This window comes from Barbus barbus, assembly GCF_936440315.1.
Source record: "Barbus barbus genome assembly, chromosome: 4".
Lineage (NCBI taxonomy): Eukaryota > Metazoa > Chordata > Actinopteri > Cypriniformes > Cyprinidae > Barbus > Barbus barbus.
The window spans coordinates 2,388,667-2,410,864 of NC_136732.1; the positions used below are offsets into that span (position 1 = coordinate 2,388,667).

The 22,198-nt window shown below is 38.6% G+C and overlaps 1 protein-coding gene across 2 annotated transcripts; it reads left to right on the forward strand.

The window, feature by feature from the left end:
* Window positions 1-3,234: 3,234 nt before the first annotated feature.
* LOC306867065 (interferon-induced protein 44-like) lies at window positions 3,235-16,490 on the forward strand. 2 transcript variants are annotated; one of them, XM_079412545.1, is made up of 8 exons: window positions 3,235-3,364; window positions 3,442-3,475; window positions 9,735-9,939; window positions 10,090-10,236; window positions 10,331-10,502; window positions 10,832-10,932; window positions 15,397-15,582; window positions 16,408-16,490. In XM_079412545.1, the coding sequence occupies exons 1-7, from the start codon at window positions 3,316-3,318 to the stop codon at window positions 15,562-15,564; spliced, it is 876 nt and encodes a 291-aa protein (XP_079268671.1). In that variant the 5' UTR covers window positions 3,235-3,315; the 3' UTR covers window positions 15,565-15,582; window positions 16,408-16,490. The 2 variants fall into 2 exon arrangements, with proteins under 2 accessions (XP_079268671.1, XP_079268670.1); XM_079412544.1 differs by lacking the exon at window positions 16,408-16,490 and having other exon boundaries at window positions 15,397-15,887.
* The last annotated feature ends 5,708 nt before the right edge of the window (window positions 16,491-22,198 follow it).

Here is a 22,198-nt window from a genome sequence, read left to right on the forward strand (position 1 = left end):
AGAGTCAGGATATAGCTTTTTAGCTCCGTTTAACAGAGACTGCATGTAGACATGAACAAAGGAGTGAAACTGAAAATAAACACAAAAAATACATTAAGATGAAATTGTAGCTTGTACAATAATAACATAACTAAATAGCTTATCTGGGTAAACTACCAGTCATGAATTAAACAGGTTTTATGATTTTTAAATCAACATGAATGTGCCATAAATCTATTGGTAGAAATACTGTAACATAGAAATTATAAATCACTTACAGGCAGTTCTTGCTAATGAGAATTCGGAACGCAACAAGGATTATTGCAGCTGGAACGATCTCCACCATGAGATTAGATTCGTAAATTAACTTCCTGGTTCAGGCCGCAATACTATAATTGACCGCTAGAGGTCCTAATTACTCTAACAAGATAATACCCAGAGGGCAGAACACCCTCCACCTTGGACTACCCTGACCTTGGCCTCCTCCAGCACAGCTTCAGGGTCCTTCGGCACAAAGGCCGCCCCTTTAGCCTCTTGAGAAAGATGGATTTTCTCCGCAGTGGCTGCCTTCTGAGATGCCCTGAGCACCAGCTCTCCAGCCTCCAGGCGCAAATTAGGCTTGCTGTTCATTCTGCAACATTAAAGCAATGCACCAAACGTTATAAGTACTGCCACATAAACCAAAGTAAACATTTTTATTAAAAATGTACATTATTAAGTGTAATTGGCAGATTTGAGTGGATTAAAAATAGTTTTTAAACAATTTCTTTATTCGCATCATTATTAATGATTCGCAGCAGAAAAATTACACGAACAAAGTAAAGGGTCAAACGAATAGCTTAGTATTACCCAGTGGTGGAAATGGCCTAAATTCACTGGGGGGACTCTAGCTTGGGGGGTGGGGTTAACAATGGTAATTTTAGATTACCTTTCGGATGTATTTTAAAAAAGTACACATTGACACCAAACAGCAAATCATCTTAGCAGTACAGTTTTGATGGATGACGATAGTAATGTAATAGAGATAAAGATGATTACAGTGACACAGCAATTGTACATTATTAGACACGCGATTCTGTTATGCATTCTGTGTCCTGTCTGAAAGGGCCATTAGTCATGTCTAGCGCTGCTGTTCCCGGCAGTGTGTAAATCCAAATTGTTTCCACACTTGGGATTTGAAGCACGAAGGTGCAGAAAGAATAGTCGAAAAGGTTTGATCCTCTGAAGTCGCCATGGATTTGCTTTCTCGCACTTTCTCTGAAACGGATACAGTATTTTCTAGTACAGATAACAACAAATACATTTTGCTCTCTGTTGGAATAAAAGCGGCAACTTCTCCCCACCACCTCTTATTAAAAGTAAAATAATTAAATATAAATCGATTCTGGGATAAACCAATTGATTTTTAAATCATTTTGAAAAGAATCACGATAGTTAGGTGAATCGATTTCTTTCTCCCACCCCTAGTTTTTATAGGAGTGTGTGGTGGGGTCATTCCACGAAATCAGTGCCTTTTCCACTTGGAAAAATCTATTTTTACCTCACAGCTTTTGCTGTTGCACTGTATACATAAATTTAAAAAAAAAGTTTAATAATTCACAATTTATCTTGAAAAAAGCATGCAGAAAATAGTTTTGTGGTAATCAACCTCAATCTTTTACTTGGTAAAACAATGATCCTTATTTACAATGTTTATTTTTGTTATACTGGAATAAATCATCCCGTGGTGTGTGTTAAAATTGTTGGATGTGGTGTTCTACCTAGAAATTTGTCCACCAGCCGCCACTAGTCTTAAAGTTTTTTTTAATTCAGCTTAGCTGCAGCAATAGCTGGATGCCTTTGTCCATATTAGGGATTTCCTGGCATGCCAACTTATTACTTCTACGAGTCCATTTTTGAGTTTCTGCACAAGAGCACCCTCCAGTTTTGAGTATGAATGACACGTGCACTGCATTAGAGCAGGGGTACATGAACGCATGGGCTTCAAGGGCAATATTTGTATATATGGGAGTTTGCAGCAGTGAAAACAGTATTCTGTAAACAAACTCAAACACTCATTTTCAGCGACTCCCTGAAGATATGCCCAGGTCTCCTGGTCTTTGTTTCAGACCTTCTATACTGTTACCAGAAAAGACAAAGGTGTGAAAGGTTATAGTCTTTTGATTGTGGGAAGACTTTAATATCCGATACTGAACTAAAGCGGCACTAGAGATATTACAGTGGAGAGAAACATTATAACCTTTCACACTTTGAAAAGCAGTGGCAGTCTAGACCACAGTAACTCAGCTCTAATGAATGTTTCAAGCTGATTTTGAGACGTAGGCTAATATTTTATTGTGTTATGATAATGAGCATTGAAACTTTAAACTGTATTATATTCAGATTACACCAATAACTGTTTTCTCTGTGTATTACAGCACTAGACAAATGTTATAATGTCATTAGCACTGCTGCTGTCCTATAGTTGCGAGTTTATGGCAGAAAATGTAAACAAGGGAAAAAAATGTTTTAATTCATGTATTCATTTTTTGTATTGTTATTATTATTATTATTATTATAAATACCATTAAAGTGCTACTCCAACCAGAACAAAACCTATGGGGTCTGTTATTTTATTTTCTTGGCACATGACACACGATGGCTTCTTGTATGTTAGTGATGCAAAACTGACGTCGTGGATCTGGCAGAAAAAAAAGTTTTATCTATCTGTCTATCTAATCCCAAATTATTTTTAAACAAAATTTCTTCACTGCTATTAAAAGAATGTTTGTTTGAACAAATAACATTGCCACTGCATTTTCATTATAGAAAGGAACTGTGTATAAAAATATAAGTTCAGTATTTTTCCAGCTTGTTTGCAGTTTTAAGATATTTTATGTTGTTCACATTTCGAAATGTTTAATAAACATACTTATTGTCCAAAAACGTCTGGCCATCATCAAATTACATTACACAACGTCTTTATTATTTAATATCAGGAATGACTTGGCAAAAACTGGCATCATAGGATCATATAAGCCGGTATAATGGCTCATTTTGCATCTGAGTTACTGTTGGACGTCCCAAAGTGAGGTTTAAGTCCGATTTTCTGAATTGTTTCAGTTCACTAAAATTATTCATTTGTGAACCGCACATAAATCCAGAACATTTGCCTGCTATGGATTACCTCATTTTTTAATTATGCATGCAAGCTCGCAAAAACAAAAGTGAAACTGAAGCCATTATATATAACGGTTCTGGGGTGGGTCTGATTTCACTTGCTTGAAGTGAGACACAAGTCAACTGTGTTCCAGGATAGAGCTGAAATAAACATATCGAAAGTGGGGGAAAAACAAAATGGGAAGCTCTGCATCAGCACCACCATCACCACCACCACCAAATCCAGGCATGAGTTTTATATTTTTAACATATAGGTCATCTATAGCTATTAATATCTAATATAATATATGTTTTTTTCCATAGAACTGAATGAACCATGGAGGAAATTTGACTGGGGGTAAGTTACATTTACATAAGCTATTTATTTATTTACACATAGTACTTATGTGCAGGCTACATCTGCAAGTACATGTTGAAATGATTTGTTTTCTGTTTTAATGTATCGATTCGGGCGGGTCTATTACAGTGATGGGAGTCTAGAGTTTTCTAGATGTGGGCTTTACAGAAAGCAATGCACCTGCATGCATCACTTATTTTTTAAATATTTCACTAGTTATTTAAGTGGCTGTTTATAATAAACCCAAATGAGCAGATAATTCTAGACAAGTTTCTTACGACGCTGATGTTAAGGTGAATAAATATTAATGAAATGCATACCGCTTGTTAAGTATTTTATGTTGTTGAGAATAAGTGGGTAGGTTTAGGGTAGGAGTGAGTAAAGTCCACTATATGAATATTTATACACTTTCAAATTTATTCATAATTTTTAAATATAAAATATATACTATTACATATGCAAATAATTACATGCATCGTGATCGCATTACTGCAAGAGCAATTAAATGCTTACGGAGCCAGCCGTCTGTTCTTGCGGTGCTTTGATGTCATACATTGATCGGTCTGCGGCAGTGCCACACCCAGTGTTACCAGATTGGGTGGGTGGACAAAATTTGGGCAGCTTTTGGGTCAGTTTGGTGGGTCTCAAACATCTAAATTGTATAGGCTATTTAACAAACGAAACCCAAGTATGCATGTACTGCATCTAATAAGTCACCATGATGTTACTAAACACATGCCCTCTGCAGAGTCAGCTGATGCTGAATGGCAAGCCATTTTGACTTTCATTTATTTGCAGGATATGAATTCTTGATATCAACAATATAGTTTTCACTACACACTAAAAAATGTTGGATTAAAAATAACCCAACTATAATTAGTATAACCCATCGCTGGGTTATTTTAATTCAAAGAATTGGATTAAATTCAGTTGGGCTAAAAGTTACCCAACATTTGAGTTAATTATTTATATTAATTCACATCAGTATTTTTCTATAATGTTACTTAAAGAAACTACATTATAAAACTACTTTGTTTTCAAATATAGATTTTATTTAAACATGCAAATAATATTTTTTTACAAATATATTTTGACATGTAAAACTGTTTTAGCAAGTACAGTAAATTCATACTGTAAATGTTTACAAAATGTACAAGAATGTGTAAAAATATTAAGTTCAAAACACAAATGTGCACATACAACTGACAATTTCAACATGTACACTCAATTCAAAACCAACAAATGTGTAGCAATTCATATTCATTCATATCTAAACATACACAGTACACAAATCAAACAACATCAAACATAAACATATAACAATAACACAAACAAAATCATAAAACACAAGTAATAATAATAATAATTTTAATCTGCTGGCTGTCAACTGTGGGTGAGAGAGTGAGGACTCAATTGCAGGAGGAAAAGGGCTTTTATTAATAATAAATATAAACAAAAACTACCCCATATGGGAAAACAGCCTGACAGGACAGGACAGGACACCAGGCACACACAACATTCAATGACAAACTCGCACGGGACTGCAAACACAAGGAGATTAAATAAGGAGCAAATGAGGAAGGTAACGAGGAAACACAGGTGGGGCAAATTAACCAATAAACAGGTAACAAGATGGGTGGGGTCAAAACAATTGACATGAGAGCACATGGCACACAGAAAACTGAGACAAAAGCCATGTGCTCAAACAAAACAAAAACACATCAAAACAAATCACGAGTCATGTGCAAAACAGGACATGAACATGCAGTTAATGAGAATACTCACAAGCTCTCACTTACTTCACACAAAACATGACAAGCATGAAAACAAAACAAGACAACAAAAAAGCACGTGGCCGAACCCGAACCACGTGCCGAACAAAACACACACGGACAGAGGAGCGAACTCGAGAACGCACGATCCCACAGCAAGACCAAACCTGGAGCATGAGTGTCCGAACCCCAACACGAAACCAGAACTTAGCCTGAACAAGACAGGATTGCCGGGATCCGAACACCATGCTCCAACATGAAACAGAGCACGAAGACAAGAGAGCGCACACGCTCACCAGAAAACAAGACAAGAGGGGAGTTTCAGAGCTCTGTCACAAAACCATGAATAAACTAAACCGAAGTGACAGAACCCTGACACTACCCCCTCCCCAAAGGGACGCCACATGGTGAGGACACCAAAAACAAGACAGCAACATGACACAACAGAAGACTAGCACAAACATGAAAACACAAGACAGACAGGGGTCAACACACAGAGACAAGGAAGGGTGGGAGGACGTGAAGCCAAGCCAGAGTCAGTAAATAAGCCCAGGAAGTCTTTAGGATGGTCTGGGTTGGGACGGGACGGGAGGCTTGAGCCAGGGAGGCTCAGGCAGTTCTGGAGTCCTGGTGAACGGCCAGGGTGGGGCCGTCAGAGCAAGGAGCTTGAGCTTGGGCGGAGCCGGCATCAGGGCAAGGAGCTTGGGTGGCACCGGCATGGCAAGGAGCTTGTGAGGATCAGGGATGGGCTCTGGAACGGCCTCCAAGCCTTGAAGGGTGGAAGAAGCGTTCTTCCTGTTCCTCCTCCGTCTCCGAGAGGGGAATGCTGCAACTTCGTCAGCCACCACTGGAGGCGCTGCAGCCCCATCGGGCGATGCTGGGGGCGCTGCAGCTTCATCGGTCGCCACTGGGAGCGCTGCAGCTTCGTCAGCCGCCACTGGGGGTGCTGCAGCTTCGTCGGCCACCACCTGAGGCACACCAGCCTCCTTAGCTGGGGAACGTGCCAGGAACTCAATAAATCCCCCAAACATCAGGTGGTTCAGCCCCCTCATCCTCCACCAGTTGAGGGGCTCATCGAGGGCACTACTGAAGAGGTCCTTGAGGGCCACATCATTGAACCCCAACCCCTCTGCTGCACCACTGAACTCCAGGGCAAACCTACTGACATCTGTCCCCCACTGACGGAGGGAGCTCAGGCCCTTGAATTGGAGGATGCGTTGGTAGAGGGTACTTCGAGTGTGCTCACCAGAAAAAAAGACAAGAGGGGAGTGTCAGGGCTCTGTCACAAAACCATGAATAAACTAGACCGAAGTGATAAATGGATGCTGGACCTACTGATGATCAGTAAAATAAAAAGTTGCTATAGGTGACCCTCTATGTTGAGGGGAGCAATGCTAGCTCGACCAATAAGAAGAGCGACCTAACAGGGAAGCATAGAGAGGCCTAACAACCTGAAGCTGCTGAATGACAGAGCTCTGGAGAGCGGAGAACCCAACTCTCAGCATGAGAGGGAACTCAACGCTCAGAAGGGAGCGGCATGCTCATAGGTGACCCTCTATAGTGAGGGGAGCCATGCTAGCTCGACCAACAAGGAGAGCAGCCTAACAGGGAGGCAAGAGAGGCCTAACAACCTGAGGCTGCTGAATGACAGAGCTCTGGGGAGTGGAGAACTCAACTCTCAGAATGAGAGGGAACTCAGACGCTCCGGCGCCTGGTCTGAAGGCAATGTCTCAAGCCATCCCACAAGGTGCTGCTAACACCCTATCATGAAAAACCCCAGTAAGCCCTCCGAAGAAGCGGCCACAAGAGTGGGCTATTTACTTACACCCTAGCAGGGGAGAAGCACACTCTAGGCAAAGGCTCAGGGAGATCGCTATTTAAAAACCCCAGGGGGGGAGCAGTCCCTAAGCTAGCACATAGATATCCTCAGATAGCCATGCACCTAGGAAGGATACCAGAAACTGAAGTAAAAAGACCCGCAGGTACTGGAATTGCAGTGCTGGAGACCTGATGGCCAAGGAGGCTCCCACAGAAACCTACGACTGAGCCACACGATCCAGGGGTATGAGGCCGGGAACAGTGCTCTCATCCTAGCCTGGATCTAGTATCGACGAGTGAGGTCATCACTGCACAGAGTCGAAGGCAAGAGGTTATATAAACACACGACAGGTCCAAGAAATACTGCAAAGAATGGCTACACAATACCAGTGAACCGTTAGAACTGGATCGTACTCACCCATCCATGGTTCCTGCGCATGAGATCAGTCCGAAGAGCTTCGGGTCCAGACCATCAGTAAGGTAATTTCTATGAAACATAGAACTAACAAAAAAAAAAATAAGTCCAGCATAGAGACTGCAATGTCAAGCGCAGGTTTCTATGGTTGCAGGGGAATTAGAGAGGGGAAGATGAGGGCAGATGACAGGCCCCCCGAGGGAAGGAAGTAGATGTTCAAGTCTTACTCTGGTCCAGACGAGAGCGTTGAGAACGCCTCGTCTGGATCACCTCCCTCAGGTCTTACCTACCTCTCTTTGACCCACGCCTCCCTCTAGCCCTACACGCAGGCAGGGGAGGGGCACGAGTCACGACACTAGCCTTCTGTGCCCATCTCTGATCCCCAGACGGAGATGGGCCAGGACCCCTGCGTTGTTCGGGTTCAGACCTGGACCTTCTTGGAATGAAGGTTTTGAAGGCCGCTGAGCACGCCTTCGTCTCCCTAAACTTCTCGACCACCGTCTCAATGGAGGTACCAAAAAGCTCGGAAGGTGAGACTGGAGCATCGAGAAGAAAGCCCTTCTTTATCTTCCCAATATCTGCCAGATTTACCCACAGATTTCTCTCCGTTATCACCATGGACCTGCCCATAGCAGCCTGCTTAGTGGCACGGAGAGACAAATCGAAGCGACAGCCTGGCCTGCTGCTGCGTATTCCCTGCCATTTAAGCAAGATGTTTCCTGAAGGGGCTTAGATGGCAAGGAGGGAGCCTTGAGAGAGGATGTCTCGCCCATAGAGAGATAGCTGGCTAGCGTCTCTTCTATAGGAGGCATCCACTCATAACCGCTTTCATGCCTGTCATGTTATGTCAGCATAACTAGTATGTTGGAACCTATGAATGCTAGATGAAAACTGCTTTTTCCATTCCCTCTCAACCTCCGCATGGAGATAAGGAAGAAATGGAAGGCTCACTCAAACTGGGGGGCTATGGCCAGAAAGATAACGCTCATCGAGACGACCCCGCGGCGCCACCATCTTGGCCCGCTTCCATGGCGAAGCGCGTTCCATAATCTCCCAACAGCTCGTCATACGCAGGGCAGGAGGATTGAGAGGGCTCAGTCTCAACTTCTTTGCCCTCAGACATCTCCTGCTCTTCCTGGGCATAACCCAGCAAAGCACTAGCTGCTGGATCAGATGATTTCAGAGAGATTGCATCATCATCATCCAGCAACTCACTCTCGTTCACGGCTGATGAGCGCGAAAAGGAAAGCCCCCTCTCTAACTCATCAGCGAGATCCACCTGCAATCACCAGTAGCTCATTCTCCCCCGTGTCTCGGTAACAGTGGGTCTAGAACCGCGGGAAGCAGACGGCTGCCCCTCCATCCTCGAAAAGAGAGACAGACGAGAGCGGAGCTTTCTCATAGAAAAAGGCTCACAGTGCACACAGATTGCCCCCTCGAGGACATTGCGTGTGCGTGCCTCTCTCCCAAACAAAAGATGCAAAGATCGTGTGTGTCATCAGGTGTCAAATAACGAGGACACGGATGCACACATCTCTTAAACGCCTTGCTAGTGCTCGCCATGGTAACAGTAGAAAAATGTTCTTACCAGTAGAATGCACACTTCAAACAAAATGGATGACGTATTTTCCCGGCGCCCCTTTATACTGTGGTCGCGAGCTGGTAGTGATGTCATAGGCTGTTGCCAGCCAACATGTGGTGTTTTTGTATGTATGCTTCAGACACGGGTCACGCTGATGGCGTTCCCCCATAGCGACCCCTAGAGGACGCAGTTCGAAGTTCCCTCGAAAGGGAAATAAACCTCACTGAAGTTATTTAAATGCAAAACTGAAAAAAGAAAACACTGAATAATGACTACCTTACTGTCCTTGCTTAAGAAATCAGTCTGATGGAAAGCATCTCTAAAACTGCTGTCCAAACAAAAGAGAACATTCTAACATGTTTGAAATGAACAATCTGAACAATCTGCCTAAATAAATGTTAAATTCTTCTGTTGTTTAAAACTTATAGAAGTGTAGTGAAGCTCCAAAATTTGCATATGCCTGTACAATTGTGGAATATGAACATTTAAAGAAATTAGAGGAAATATAGTCAAATTGACCTAAAAAGTAGTGCAGAATTTTATTGTTACTTTTTAAGGGAAATTTGTGTTATATCATTTCATTAAAGTAAGTGATATTCTATTCCAGACAGCCAATTTGACTCAATTTTGCCACATATAATACAACAAAGCATCTGTGTTTTGTTTCAACAGAAAGAAAGAAGAACTGAAAGAAAAGCTGGAAAACTTCTCTCCGAGTCATCCAGATGTAAAGGACATCAAGATCCTGGTAGCTGGACAAATTGGAGCAGGAAAGTCCAGCTTTATTAACTCTGTCGATAGTGCCTTTCTAGGACGGATCTCCTCTAGAGCCATAGTTAATTCAGCTGATGGTTTCGATCACAGTTTCACTCAAAACGTAGGTATCTGCCTATAGCTGCATATAGTGTTTTTCTAAAAGACCCAGAAATGTCCAGTTAACCCAGGCTTGAGCGTTGTAAGCATTTTGGATCATCATATGAGGATTTCTTCTAGACTGTTCACAAATATATTTGGTCTTGATTTGTAGCTCAAAGGATTCACCATTAGAAGCAGGGGAAAAAAGTTGCCCTTCATCTTCAAAGACATCATGGGCTTGGAAGCTAAAGTTTTGAAAGGGTCTCAAGTTGAAGACATCATCAGTGTTGTGTTTGGCCACGTGAAGGACGGATATAACGTAATAAACCACAAAATTTATTTAGAAAATAACTGATTTGTATGTGTGCAATATGTCTGATGTTTAATATATTTTGCTGAATTTCCAATCTTAGTTCAACAAGGATCAGCCACTCACTCGTGAGGACCCACATTACATCAGTGACCCCAGCCTCTCTGACCAATCTTTCTGCCTGGTTTACGTCATAGACACAACGACAGTCCAATTCACAGATGATCAACTTATTGACAAGCTGAAGATTATCCGCCAGAGAATCAGTGATAAGGGTAAAACTGACCCCTGAATGTTTATGAGTTTCATTCATGAGCTCACATACATTACATTATGTTGGAGAGAGGAGTCGGTTTACTGATAGTGGGCTGGGTTTGTGTGACATGTTTTGACATTGTGTAAGTGGACAACATCAAATGCAAGTTGTAATTTTGCAATAAAGGGCATGTTGCAACTCTCAACTTTGCAGCTTGATTATATCCACGGCCCAGACAGTGTATGGGGATCAATTATGTAGCCTAGGAATATATACCTTTCAACAAGTTCGCTCAATTTTGTTGAAAAAAAGTATTTAAATTTGACATTGCCTCTACATTTCCTGTAGGGATTCCTCAAGTGGTTGTCATGACCAAAGTGGATGAGGCATGTCCGGTGATCAAAAAAAATCTAAAGAAGGTGTACACTAGCAAGAAGATCAAGGAAAAGGTATGTGATGTCATCCAAATACATATATGTGACACTTGCTGTGACTTCTATATATTGTTGGAGGGGGGGGGGGGGGTAAACCATCCCCTTAATAATGTATAATACAGATTATTAATACTGTGTATTTACTGTGTATAAAAATATAAATATTAACATTCTCTATCGGCGAATGGCCAATCAGAGCTCAGTATTAATGAGCTGTTTGTCATTTTTCGCGCTAAAATGTTTAAAGCGCAACTTCTGACATTCTAAAAACGTCAACACAATAAGGTATGATATTTCCTGTATTAGAGTTTAAAGACATTCCCCTGACATAACGTCCAAAAGCATTAATTGCACGATAAAGCCTATTTGAATGCAGTTAGAATGCCTCCATAATTCAAATAAAGAAAGGAAAAATATCAATTTTTACTTTAAAATGTTTATTTTTGATCTTGATTTTTGATCTTTTATTTTTGATCTTGATTTTTTTCTCTCTCTTTATATGATATAGTTAAGTTATGTCACATAAGAATCATCATTGACAACAAAATTATTCCCCAAGTAAAATCCTCTCTTTATGACAGTATAATTATTTCTGATCACGCTCCAGTAATCCTTGAATTGGCCCTCTCTGGATATGGAAGGATGTCTCATGTTTGGAGTATGAATGCCTTACTTTTATCAGATAGCTATTTTGTTGAGTTCATTTCTGAAAAAATTTCCACTTTTTTTGAGACAAACATTACCAAAGGGATTTCTCTTCCTATTCTCTGGGAAACACTCAAAGTTTATTTACGTGGAGAAATAATTTCTTGTTCTGCTTATATAAAAAATTTGCGCAATCAAAAGCTCTGTGATCTTTCTGGACAGATTGGCAAAATAGATCAGAAATACGCACAGCGTCCAACTCCATCTCTGTATAATGAAAGGGCCTTCTTACAGTCTGAATATAATCTTCTCTCCACTAACCAAGCGGAGCAGCTTTTACTCAAGTCACGACACCGTTTCTATGAATTTGGTGATAAACCTGGCAAAGCTCTTGCTCTGCAACTTAGACTTCAAACTGCAAAGAGTTTTATTGCTCAAATTCAAACCCCAGTTGGAAATATTGTATCAGACCCTCAAGAAATTAATAACCAGTTTAAATTATTTTATTCTTTTTTTATACCAGTCTAATCCACCTAAGGATTCTAATCTTATAAATAATTTTTTTGAAAATATCGATATCCCTCAAATTAGCAATGAGTCAAAAGGCAAATTAGATGATCCTATTAGCTTAGATGAAATTCTACAGGCCATTTCACAGATGCAAAGTGGAAAATCCCCAGGCCCGTTTTTTAAGAAGTTTTCTCTTCAGCTTTCTCCATTACTTCTTTCGGTTTTTGAAGAATCCCTAAATATTGGTAGTTTACCCTTTTCCATGCGTCAAGCATTAATTTCACCTAATAAAAATTGTGGGTCTTATCGTCCAATATCCCTCCTTAATGTAGACGTGAAAATTCTTCTCTCTTTAAGGTTGGAAAACATTGTGCAAGACATTATTCACCCTGACCAAACGGGTTTTATAAAAAACAGACAGGGGTTCTTTAATCTTAGAAGGCTGATGAACATAATATATACCCCGTCAGACTTCTCGATACCGGAGGTCCTAGTCTCTCTCGATGCGGAAAAGGCTTTTGACCGCATTGAGTGGGACTATCTTTTTTATACATTAAAAAAGTTTGGGTTTGGTGATAAATTTGTGTCCTGGGTAAAACTTTTATATTCTTCCCCCTTGGCATCTGTAAAAACAAATGGTATAAGCTCTGAATATTTCTCACTCTACCGTGGAACGAGACAGGGTTGCCCCCTGTCCCCGCTTTTGTTCGCTATAGCTATAGAGCCTCTTGCAATAGCTTTTCGTTCTAATCATAATATATCTGGTATTTTTAGAGCAGGTAAAGAACAAAAAATTTCTCTCTATGCTGACGATGTAGTCTTGTACGTCTCAAATCCAGAAACCTGTTTTCCTTATGTTTTGGATATTCTGAAAGAGTTCAGTAGTATTTCGGGCTATAAATTACATTTAAATAAGAGCGAGTTCTTGCCAATTAATTCGGCTGCAAGAGCTCTTTCAGTATCAACATTCCCATTTAAGCTAGCCTCAGATCATTTTCATCACCTGGGAGTTATAGTAACGAGGAAGTACATAGATCTTTTCAAGCATAACTTTATTCCAATTTTGGATCAAACGAAACTAAATCTTGCTAGGTGGACAACTCTTCCACTATCGCTTGTAGGCAGAATTAATTCCATAAAAATTAATATTTTACCTAAATTTCTTTTCTTATTTCAAAACATCCCAGTCTTTATACCGAAATCTTTTTTTAAGACTTTAGATCGAATATTTTCATCCAGATTTTATCTGGAATGGAGGCCCAGCAAGGATTCAGAAATTATTTCTCCAACAACCTAAAAGATTAGGCGGATTTGCTTTTCCCCATTTTCTATTTTATTACTGGGCAGCGAATATTCATAGCATCTTATATTGGAGCCAGTCGCATTACGGTCTTTGTCAATGGGTTCCAGCATGGGTTGAAATGGAATGCGATTCTTGCAGCAGAGTTTCTTTACATGCCTTGTTATGCTCTTCATTGTCCATTAAATCTTCTTGCTTTTCTTCAAACCCTTTAGTTTTAAATAGTCTAAAAATTTGGAAACAATTTAGGAAACACTTCGGTTTCCAGGCAATGTCGTGTTTGTCTCCTATATATAAAAATCCTTATTTTTTGCCTTCCATATCAGATGGAGCATTTGCACTATGGTTTAGAAGGGGCATTGTAAATATTAAAGCTCTTTTTCATGAGAACACTTTTGTAACTTTCTCATATCTTTCAGAAAAATTAAATCTTCCAAAAACTCACTTCTTTAGATATTTACAGACTCGTGAATTTATAAGAAATACATCATCTCACTTCCCTCATGCACCTCTTGAACAAGAGATTGACCAAATCTTGAAAATAAAGGTTTCCAAAGGTGCTGTCTCCAACATATATAACACTATTTTTTAATTTACTGTAATGTCAGATTCTTCATCCTTGTCTAAAATAAAGTTAGACTGGGAATCAGACCTTAACCATGTTTTCTCAGATGAGGAATGGTCAAAAGCTCTTCGTCGTATACATACTTCTTCTATTTGCGCTCGTCATTCACTGATACAGTTCAAACTGCTACACAGAATTTATTGGACAAAAATTAAGCTATCTAAAATAAATCCAGAAATTGATCCTATTTGTGACAGATGTCGACAAGCTCCAGCTTCTCTCTACCATACTTGTTGGCTCTGTCCAGAGTTAATTTCTTTTTGGACATCAATTTTCAAATCGATCTCTGATGTTTTTCTTTTAAAGGTTGAACCGTGTCCTTTAGTGGCACTGTTTGGACTTAATCCTACAAAGGTGTCTCTATCATCTTTACAGTCAAATGCTTTAGCCTTTTGCTTAATAATTGCTAAAATAATTATACTATTGAATTGGAAAAACCCTTCTCCGCCCAACTACTTTCACTGGATGTATGACCTGTTACAGTTAATTCAAATAGAGAAAATTAGATATGCAATTCACGGTAATTCAGAAGATTCCTATGCAATTTGGCAACCTTTTCTGTTGTATTTTAAAAAATAACATTCTTATATCTAGCCCTTCCTTTACATTTAGCCCTGGCTGTTCCTACCCCCTTTTTTTCTTGTTCTTTAATAATTAAAACCTATTAAAGAGCGTACTAGGAAAAGAATTGTCTGATACCTGACATCTAGCAGTGATGGCTTACTCAGGTGCCACTTGTTAAATTTATGTATTTATTTCTCTTTTCTTTCCTCTTGAATTTGGGCCGGAGAGCGAGAATGTGTTTAATACCATCTAGATTTTTTGTTCAATGTTGTGAAACCAGTGTTGTATGGTTTTTTCTTTTCTTTACTTGTAATAACTCTGACTGAAAATTGCCAATAAAAAGAGTTAAACTACATCACATAAGAATCAGCACGCATGCATAATCACAAATGTTAAATTAACTTTATACAGCAGTTCAACAGACAAGAAGTTAATTGAGTGAGTTACATTGTAGACACATTTTGTATTTTGTCCTGTTTTGCAAATGAAATAATTCAAACAAAGCCGGAGCAGAGCTGTTGTGCGTCTCAGAGCATTGCGGTGTATCTTTCCTGAATTAATATGTTAAAAAAAATTAAAACCTAAAAAAAACTTTTGACATTTCAGACTCCACAAGAAAAACAGCTTATTTTTGTTAATAATAATTTATTAATAAAACTCTTTGAAAATTTGACAAATTTTGTAATAATTTGTAATCACAGCCCCCACCCCACCATCCCCCTTGATTTTCTTTTTTTTTCTTTTTTCAAATTCAACCACTGCATATATCCCATGTTGATCTGATTTTGTCTAATTTTCTGATTGTCTAATTTTCTCCCATTCTGTTCCTGTCCAGATGGAGTTGTGCAGTGCTAAAGTGGGGGTGCCATTGTGCAACATCTTCCCAGTGAAGAACTACCATAATGAGATCGACACAGATGATGACATTGATGTTCTGATACTGAAGGCACTTGAACAGATCGTTCAGCTTGCTGATGATAGATTGGAGGAAACTGATAGCTAGACATAAACCACATATACAGTAATTACTGCATTTCAGTCTAGCTTTCTAATAAATCTGACCTTGAATATTGTTGCCTGTGTGACAAATTGTTTGGGAGATTTAATTTCTGCACCTGTAAAGAGCAAATAATGCACAAGTATCTATTACTAAAGGTCTAATTGAATGCACCAAACTGAATTCAATTAAATATTGTATTAAAGCACGTTGTTTGACAGACTATTAACTTATTATTTACCTATTTAATTATAACACATTAAGTGGCTATGTCCAGCATGATTAATATTTAAAGTGTGTATCATCCTAATTAAAGAGATATTTTACCCAAAAATGAAACTATTTTACTCCCCTTTTGTCGTCTGCACGTGACAAACCTGTTAGTTTTGATTACAAGCCTTCTTCAAAGTATCTTCTTTTGAGTTCTGCAGAAAAACAAAACTCAGGGGTTTGAAAAAAATGAGGGGGAATTGATTTAATAATGTAAATGATGACAGAATTTTGGGTTAGCTACACTTTTAAGTAAATTAGTAGAAACACTTTTCACTATTGTTCACTGCAGATAAAATAACAATGAATGCCGCAATAAAATGCTTGAGAAATACGCATTCAATAGATCCTTGATCAGTTCGTCTCTACAGTTTTTTTAAAAGATTCCCCCCAATAAGTGCAGAAACATTATATTACATGGTTTAATCATGGTCAGTGCAGACATTGACTTGAACTTGCGTTCTCATCGACTCTAACTGCTCCTTGCTAGTCCAGTCAGAGAAGTATATTAAAGATGATATCCACTGTCTGAAAACCCTCATATACTCAAAACGAAGTTTCTTTTTGTTGTTCGTTTAGGGGTAAAGCTCTAAACCCGCTGCACGATTTTCGGCTGTCCCAGATGGAAGATAGGCATCGTGAAACAGTCATGGTGATTTCTGTGATCGTGGCTCCTCATTGGTTGTCCTGTGTCGTACAGTGGTCGTACTCTCTCACATAAACAGCATGATCATCGCACAGTGCGTTTGCTGGTACAATCCACGTTTACTCACCAACCAATAAAAATGTGACATGAAATCAATGCGACATAGCTTTAGGTAAGCAGTTTTATGTTTTATCCCTTCCTCTTTTGCCGCTTTTTTTCAGCACATAAAAACTACAACTGCTAAAATGTGATTTATCATGCTCTTTTTGTTTACCACTAGTGCATGCTGATGACGTTTAATTCTACTATAGTTACGTGTCGTAGCGTACGAGTCAATAGATGTCTTCATCCTACGACAATACGTACAAAAGTTCGAAATACGTGTGCAGCGGTATACTGTTAGCCGTCTGCTAAATGACTAAAATAAATAAATACATTTATTTTGAACTATTGCTTAAAAGCAACCAGCAGTATTAAACATGAAAAGCTGTCAATGTTTCATCACTCATTTCATCAGAAGCACAACTTTATAAATGTGATTGCTGTACACTCTCATCGTAAAAATCACTGCAACTAGATCTTATGTATTTAGTTAACTGAGATTATTTGAAAAGAACGATTTCTATAGAATTATAATAATAAGATGCAATCCCGCACACTATCAATGCTTGCTAAATGTTGAAGTTTATTATCACAAGCACAAGGGACATTTTGGTCCACAAGTCTTGCGAAATGTCCCTTGTGCTTGTGATAATAAACTTCAACATTTAACAAGCATTGATAGTGTGCGGGATTGCATCTTAAATAAATTATGTTGGTCTGAGGCGACACTTTCAGCATAGAATGGAATTTTTCACAATCCCAACCATTTTTCTGCGTGGCAGTTAGTATCGTTTGTCATGCCGAAGTCAGCAAATAATGATGGCAGTGTCACAGCAATATCTGCAGGATATCTTTTTAGGTCTTCCAAGAGTACCCTGCTACAAAGAGGGAAGAAGGCCGTGTAGTTTTCCAAAAGAAATGCAATGATATCCAAGCAGTAATACCTATTCTCTTCACATTCCTCGTGTTACTCCTCTTGCAAAGCGTTCAGTGCCCCTTCAAAGATACTTTGGAAGACTCGAGTGTATGGAGAACCACCAGTGATCATTGTAGATGTCACTTCATCGGCTTCCCAGTTTGCGCACTCTTCCATTGTTTCTTCAAGAACTAGTACCTTATGCAAGAATGTTATACTGCTTGACACACTGTCAATGACATCTCAAAAGCAGCACAATGCAACGGGCCTTGAAAATTTGCAGGTTATTTTCAACGTACACCATGTTTCGCAGCCTAGCAAACAAATGCTGCAAAGTTTTGTATCGTTTATTGGTGGTCTTTTTGTAAAAGGCAGAAGTGACTGCTTTAATTTTAAATGAAGAGATGCAAAATAGTCTTTGATTTTATCTCTGACCGGTTTTTCTGTTTTTGGCAGTTTGCATGTGCACTTTCAAGTTATGTCAGTGTTGACTCTTTGTTGAGGGAGAGAAGACCCGCTTGCATCAATGCCAAACTCAAGTCTGTTTCTACACAGTGTATCTTAAGACTGCTGAAACCAACATTTTATTGATGGGACAGAATCCTCCAAAGTAATCATATCTCACTTACTGCAGGGTTCGTACAGGAATTGCAAAATTAAATTCCAGGACTTTCAAGGACTTTAAGCACAATTTTTTTGGTTTTCAAAGACTAAAATCAGAGACCTCACTTATCAAACAATACTGTTATTATCTTTCAAATTATAATACATAAACTAATAAAACAATGGTACAAATAAAGTACCGCTCAAGCAAAGCATGCAGTGACTATGGCCAAATACACTTTTATTTTATGAATACATGATTGACCTGAAGAATAAAAGCTGTACACTTGGAAAATATGAGCTATATCATGCTTGTAGACGCTAGGCGTATGACAATAAAATTAGCTCATGAAACGAGACAAAATGCAGATACTTGGTTCACTAGAATGAGAGAATATTTTTAAGAAATGTTCAATTGCAAAACATTTGTCCTTTAGTCACAAAACAATGCAGTTGTATTTTGAAAATTTTCAACTAATCTAGGGCCATAACTAACAATTATTTTGGTAATCAATAAATCTACTGATTATTTTGACAATTGAGTAATATGATCATTTTTAGTAATAAAAATAAAACTAAGTGAAAAACAGGCTTTAATATGACTATATTTATATATAAACTAACGATGAGGCAATCATAATTGGTTAAAATAAAGTATCAAATCCAAGTAATTACGTGGTTTTATTGAACAAAACTATAATATGAATATAACCAACTTAAGTACATTATGTATTAGCGCCAATGTTTCATTTTCAAGCGCTATTCAATGACGTTTAAATCCATTTAACACAAGCAAACTCAGAGCAACTTTTATTTTGAAATCGCAATGTACAAAACAAATCGCATATTTAGAAATATGTTGATGTATTCTCCTGTGTTGGCATAGATAACAGGCACTGTTTTCCCAGATGAACGTTAAGCAACCCAAACTCCAGCATATGCTGAGGAAGAGTTTGTGGACTGAGCTGCTGAGATGAAGACGCGCTTCACGCTTGTAAAGCAGGGGTGTCCAAACTACGGCCAAACGTAATCCCAAACTAGGGATTTTTAAAAAACATGACAAGAATCTGCAGAGGTGGGCATACTACAGGCGTTTTCATCCAGCCCGTGAGGCAGTTGTTCCAATATGCAATATCAGTCAAATCCAATAGATGGCGCTGTAGCCTGTAGTGCAGTATATAACCCCTGATTTACACCATCCAGCCGCTCCGACATGGCCACCGGAGCTGACCGCGCCCACTCTAGTCGATCCGCGGCGCGATTCAGAAGCGGCTGTCCCTAAATTCCAGGGGTTTCATTACCACGACGTAAAATGGGCGTTTCTGGAGGTGTTGAGAAAACGCCCCCTTTCCAAAAAAAAAAAAGAAAAAATTAAGGTCACCGATCATGCGCAGAATGCTGTTTTTTTGCGCGGGCCTTTCCAATCCCAGGAATAGGATCAGCTCAGTTGGATAATGAAGAACAAAACAGTCATACAGGTTATTTTTTATGTTTTATAACCTTACATTTAAACAGTTTTCGAAAACAAACAATCAGAAGAAATGTAAAACGTGCAGTAACCGTCAATAGCGTGATTAACGTTAAGTTGTAGCCAGTCTACTTTCGAAAATTAACCATGATTTTACAACAACAAAAATAAATGTATCTGAAGCTACTGTATATAATATAAAAGGCGTCTGACATGAAACCCCTGCGATCAGGACAGGTGTCTGAAGTAAATGGCTATTCCCAAACTGCACATGATCGGTGACCTATGCAGATTCTCAAATAGGCCACGCCTACCTGATGACGCATTTTCGATTACGCTGTTCTGAAACCCCTGGAAAAAAGTGCATCCCTTGTCGGCTCTCCGCGCAGCTTCATTAAAGAGAGGCGCCTAGTCTATTTTTGACGGACGCCGTGTTCAAGCCGCAGAGCAAATACAAAATAAAAAGTCAAAATAGCTTTATACACTACAAAACTGGCACAATAGTAAATAAGTTACGTTTTAAGAATGTGAAAGTGTTCATCTGTTTTGAAAAATGCCTTGTATTGGAACGGTTTTAAAAATGCTTAAAAGACTTTCCAGTATCAAAACAAATGCCAACGTTATCCTCCTGCTCACGGGTGATGTCATTTTGCAGGGAAAACATGGAAATAATTTGTCGTTTCATCTTGCAAAGATATGATTTCTTCTTCTGTTTTACACACACATTTTTATGAAAATGGATATAGGACTGTTGTTCTGGATTATAAATTGCGTTTTTTTTTATCTGAAATGTGTTGCGATTTCCAAGGTGATTTATATAAAGTAATCAAGGTCATATAGGCCACTTTCATTTTTCTGACACTCTTAATGCATTTTATTTGTTTTCTATAACATTTTTTTTTATTATTATTTAACTGATTGGTGATCATGCATTCACCATTTCAGCGTTACTAACTTGACATTTCAGCAATTAATCAAAGTAAAATGCAGTCAACCAAACATAAATGTAACATTGCACAATGTACAAGGTCCACTGTAAAATCAGCGTGCAGCACTGAAACAAACATTTATTGCGCATGTGAAGGGTGATATTTTACGTGGATATTGGAACAAAGTCTTGTTTACATCATAGATAATAATTTAGCAACCAAATGTTACATGGCAAAAATGGAAACATTTGGACGTCGAAAGAGAGAGGCTTGTGAGCCCAATGCCGTTTAGTTTCGCTTTAATACATTCCTTTTAGCTTGACGTTGTATTCTGTTTACAATGAAGTTTTACTTCATAGTTTAATATAAAATTTTATAGCTACTAATTTTTTCATTCTTGTTTTGTAATACCGTTAAATTTAAAGGGTTTGTTGTGGATTAAGGAGAACTAAATAAGCTATATAGTGTTTATAATGTTTATAAATTTTTCATTATATTTACTGGTATTTAATATACATATAAATTAATGCCATTGTTTGAAATGATAAGGTTAATGGGTATTTTTGGAGTAAGATCAATTTCTCTTTAATGAGATTGCTTCCTCTTTTTGGCCGGGTTATGTTTCTCCGTGTCGTAAATTCTAGGGGCGAGGCCTCTAAACCGGGGTGTTTTTAGGGGCGTGATATTCAAATGACGATTGTTTTCTGCCGCCACATTTATCATCATACGATCTTTCGTATGATGGGATTGGTGTCATACGAATGTTTCATAAATCACACGTGAGCTCTATCGTAAGTTGATTTGTGCCCTCGGATCTGTGCTCATTTCTATGTTAGATTGATAAATGAGACCCACTATATATATATATATATATATATATATATATATATATATATATATATATATATGCAGAAAGCGCATCATGGGTTTCTTTATTTTATAAAATGATTTTGTCAAGTCAAGTCACCTTTATTTATATAGCGCTTTTTACAATGCAAATTGTGTCAAAGCACTGCACAATATCGTATATTTTATAAAATGTTTTGTTGATATTGTGAGTGCACACAAATAAATGTAGACCCTTTACAGTTCCGAATGATGGATTACTCATTCTTTTATGAGCAAAAATTATAGCATAATTTGTTTCCATTAAAAAAACTGTAACTGATTGCGCCTCCATGAAACTGATGCAGCGCACATTTATCTAGGTTTAACGTTTAAACATTGTTATATGCTTGAACTGTTTTAGTATATTTAGATTTTATTTTAGGCAAGTCCTGATGATTTGAGAAGGCTAAATTGATCAAGTATGGTTATGATCACCCTGCCGGTCTGTCGTTGGCCGCTTGGTCGTTACTTTAAGAAAGACAAATAAATTATTTAACGAACACAAAATGCTCCAAACGTTTTTCTAAATTAACTTAATAAAAAAACGAAACTAAAAATAATCAGTTTGCCATTAGAGACAAAACTGAACTGAAACAGTATAATCTGATTTGGGAGAAGGGGGAAAAAGATGGGCTCTACCGGGAACGCGCCACCTTAAATACCATGTTTAAATATCATATGTTTTCAAATTTTACTTTTGCACATGAAACATTTCTGGAGGTCTGGAGCTCATAGCTGGCTATGGGCCTGGATGTGTAAAGTGAATGAGTGTAAGCTAGCCTTTATGAATGAAATGAGCGCAAGCCGCGTTGGGGTCT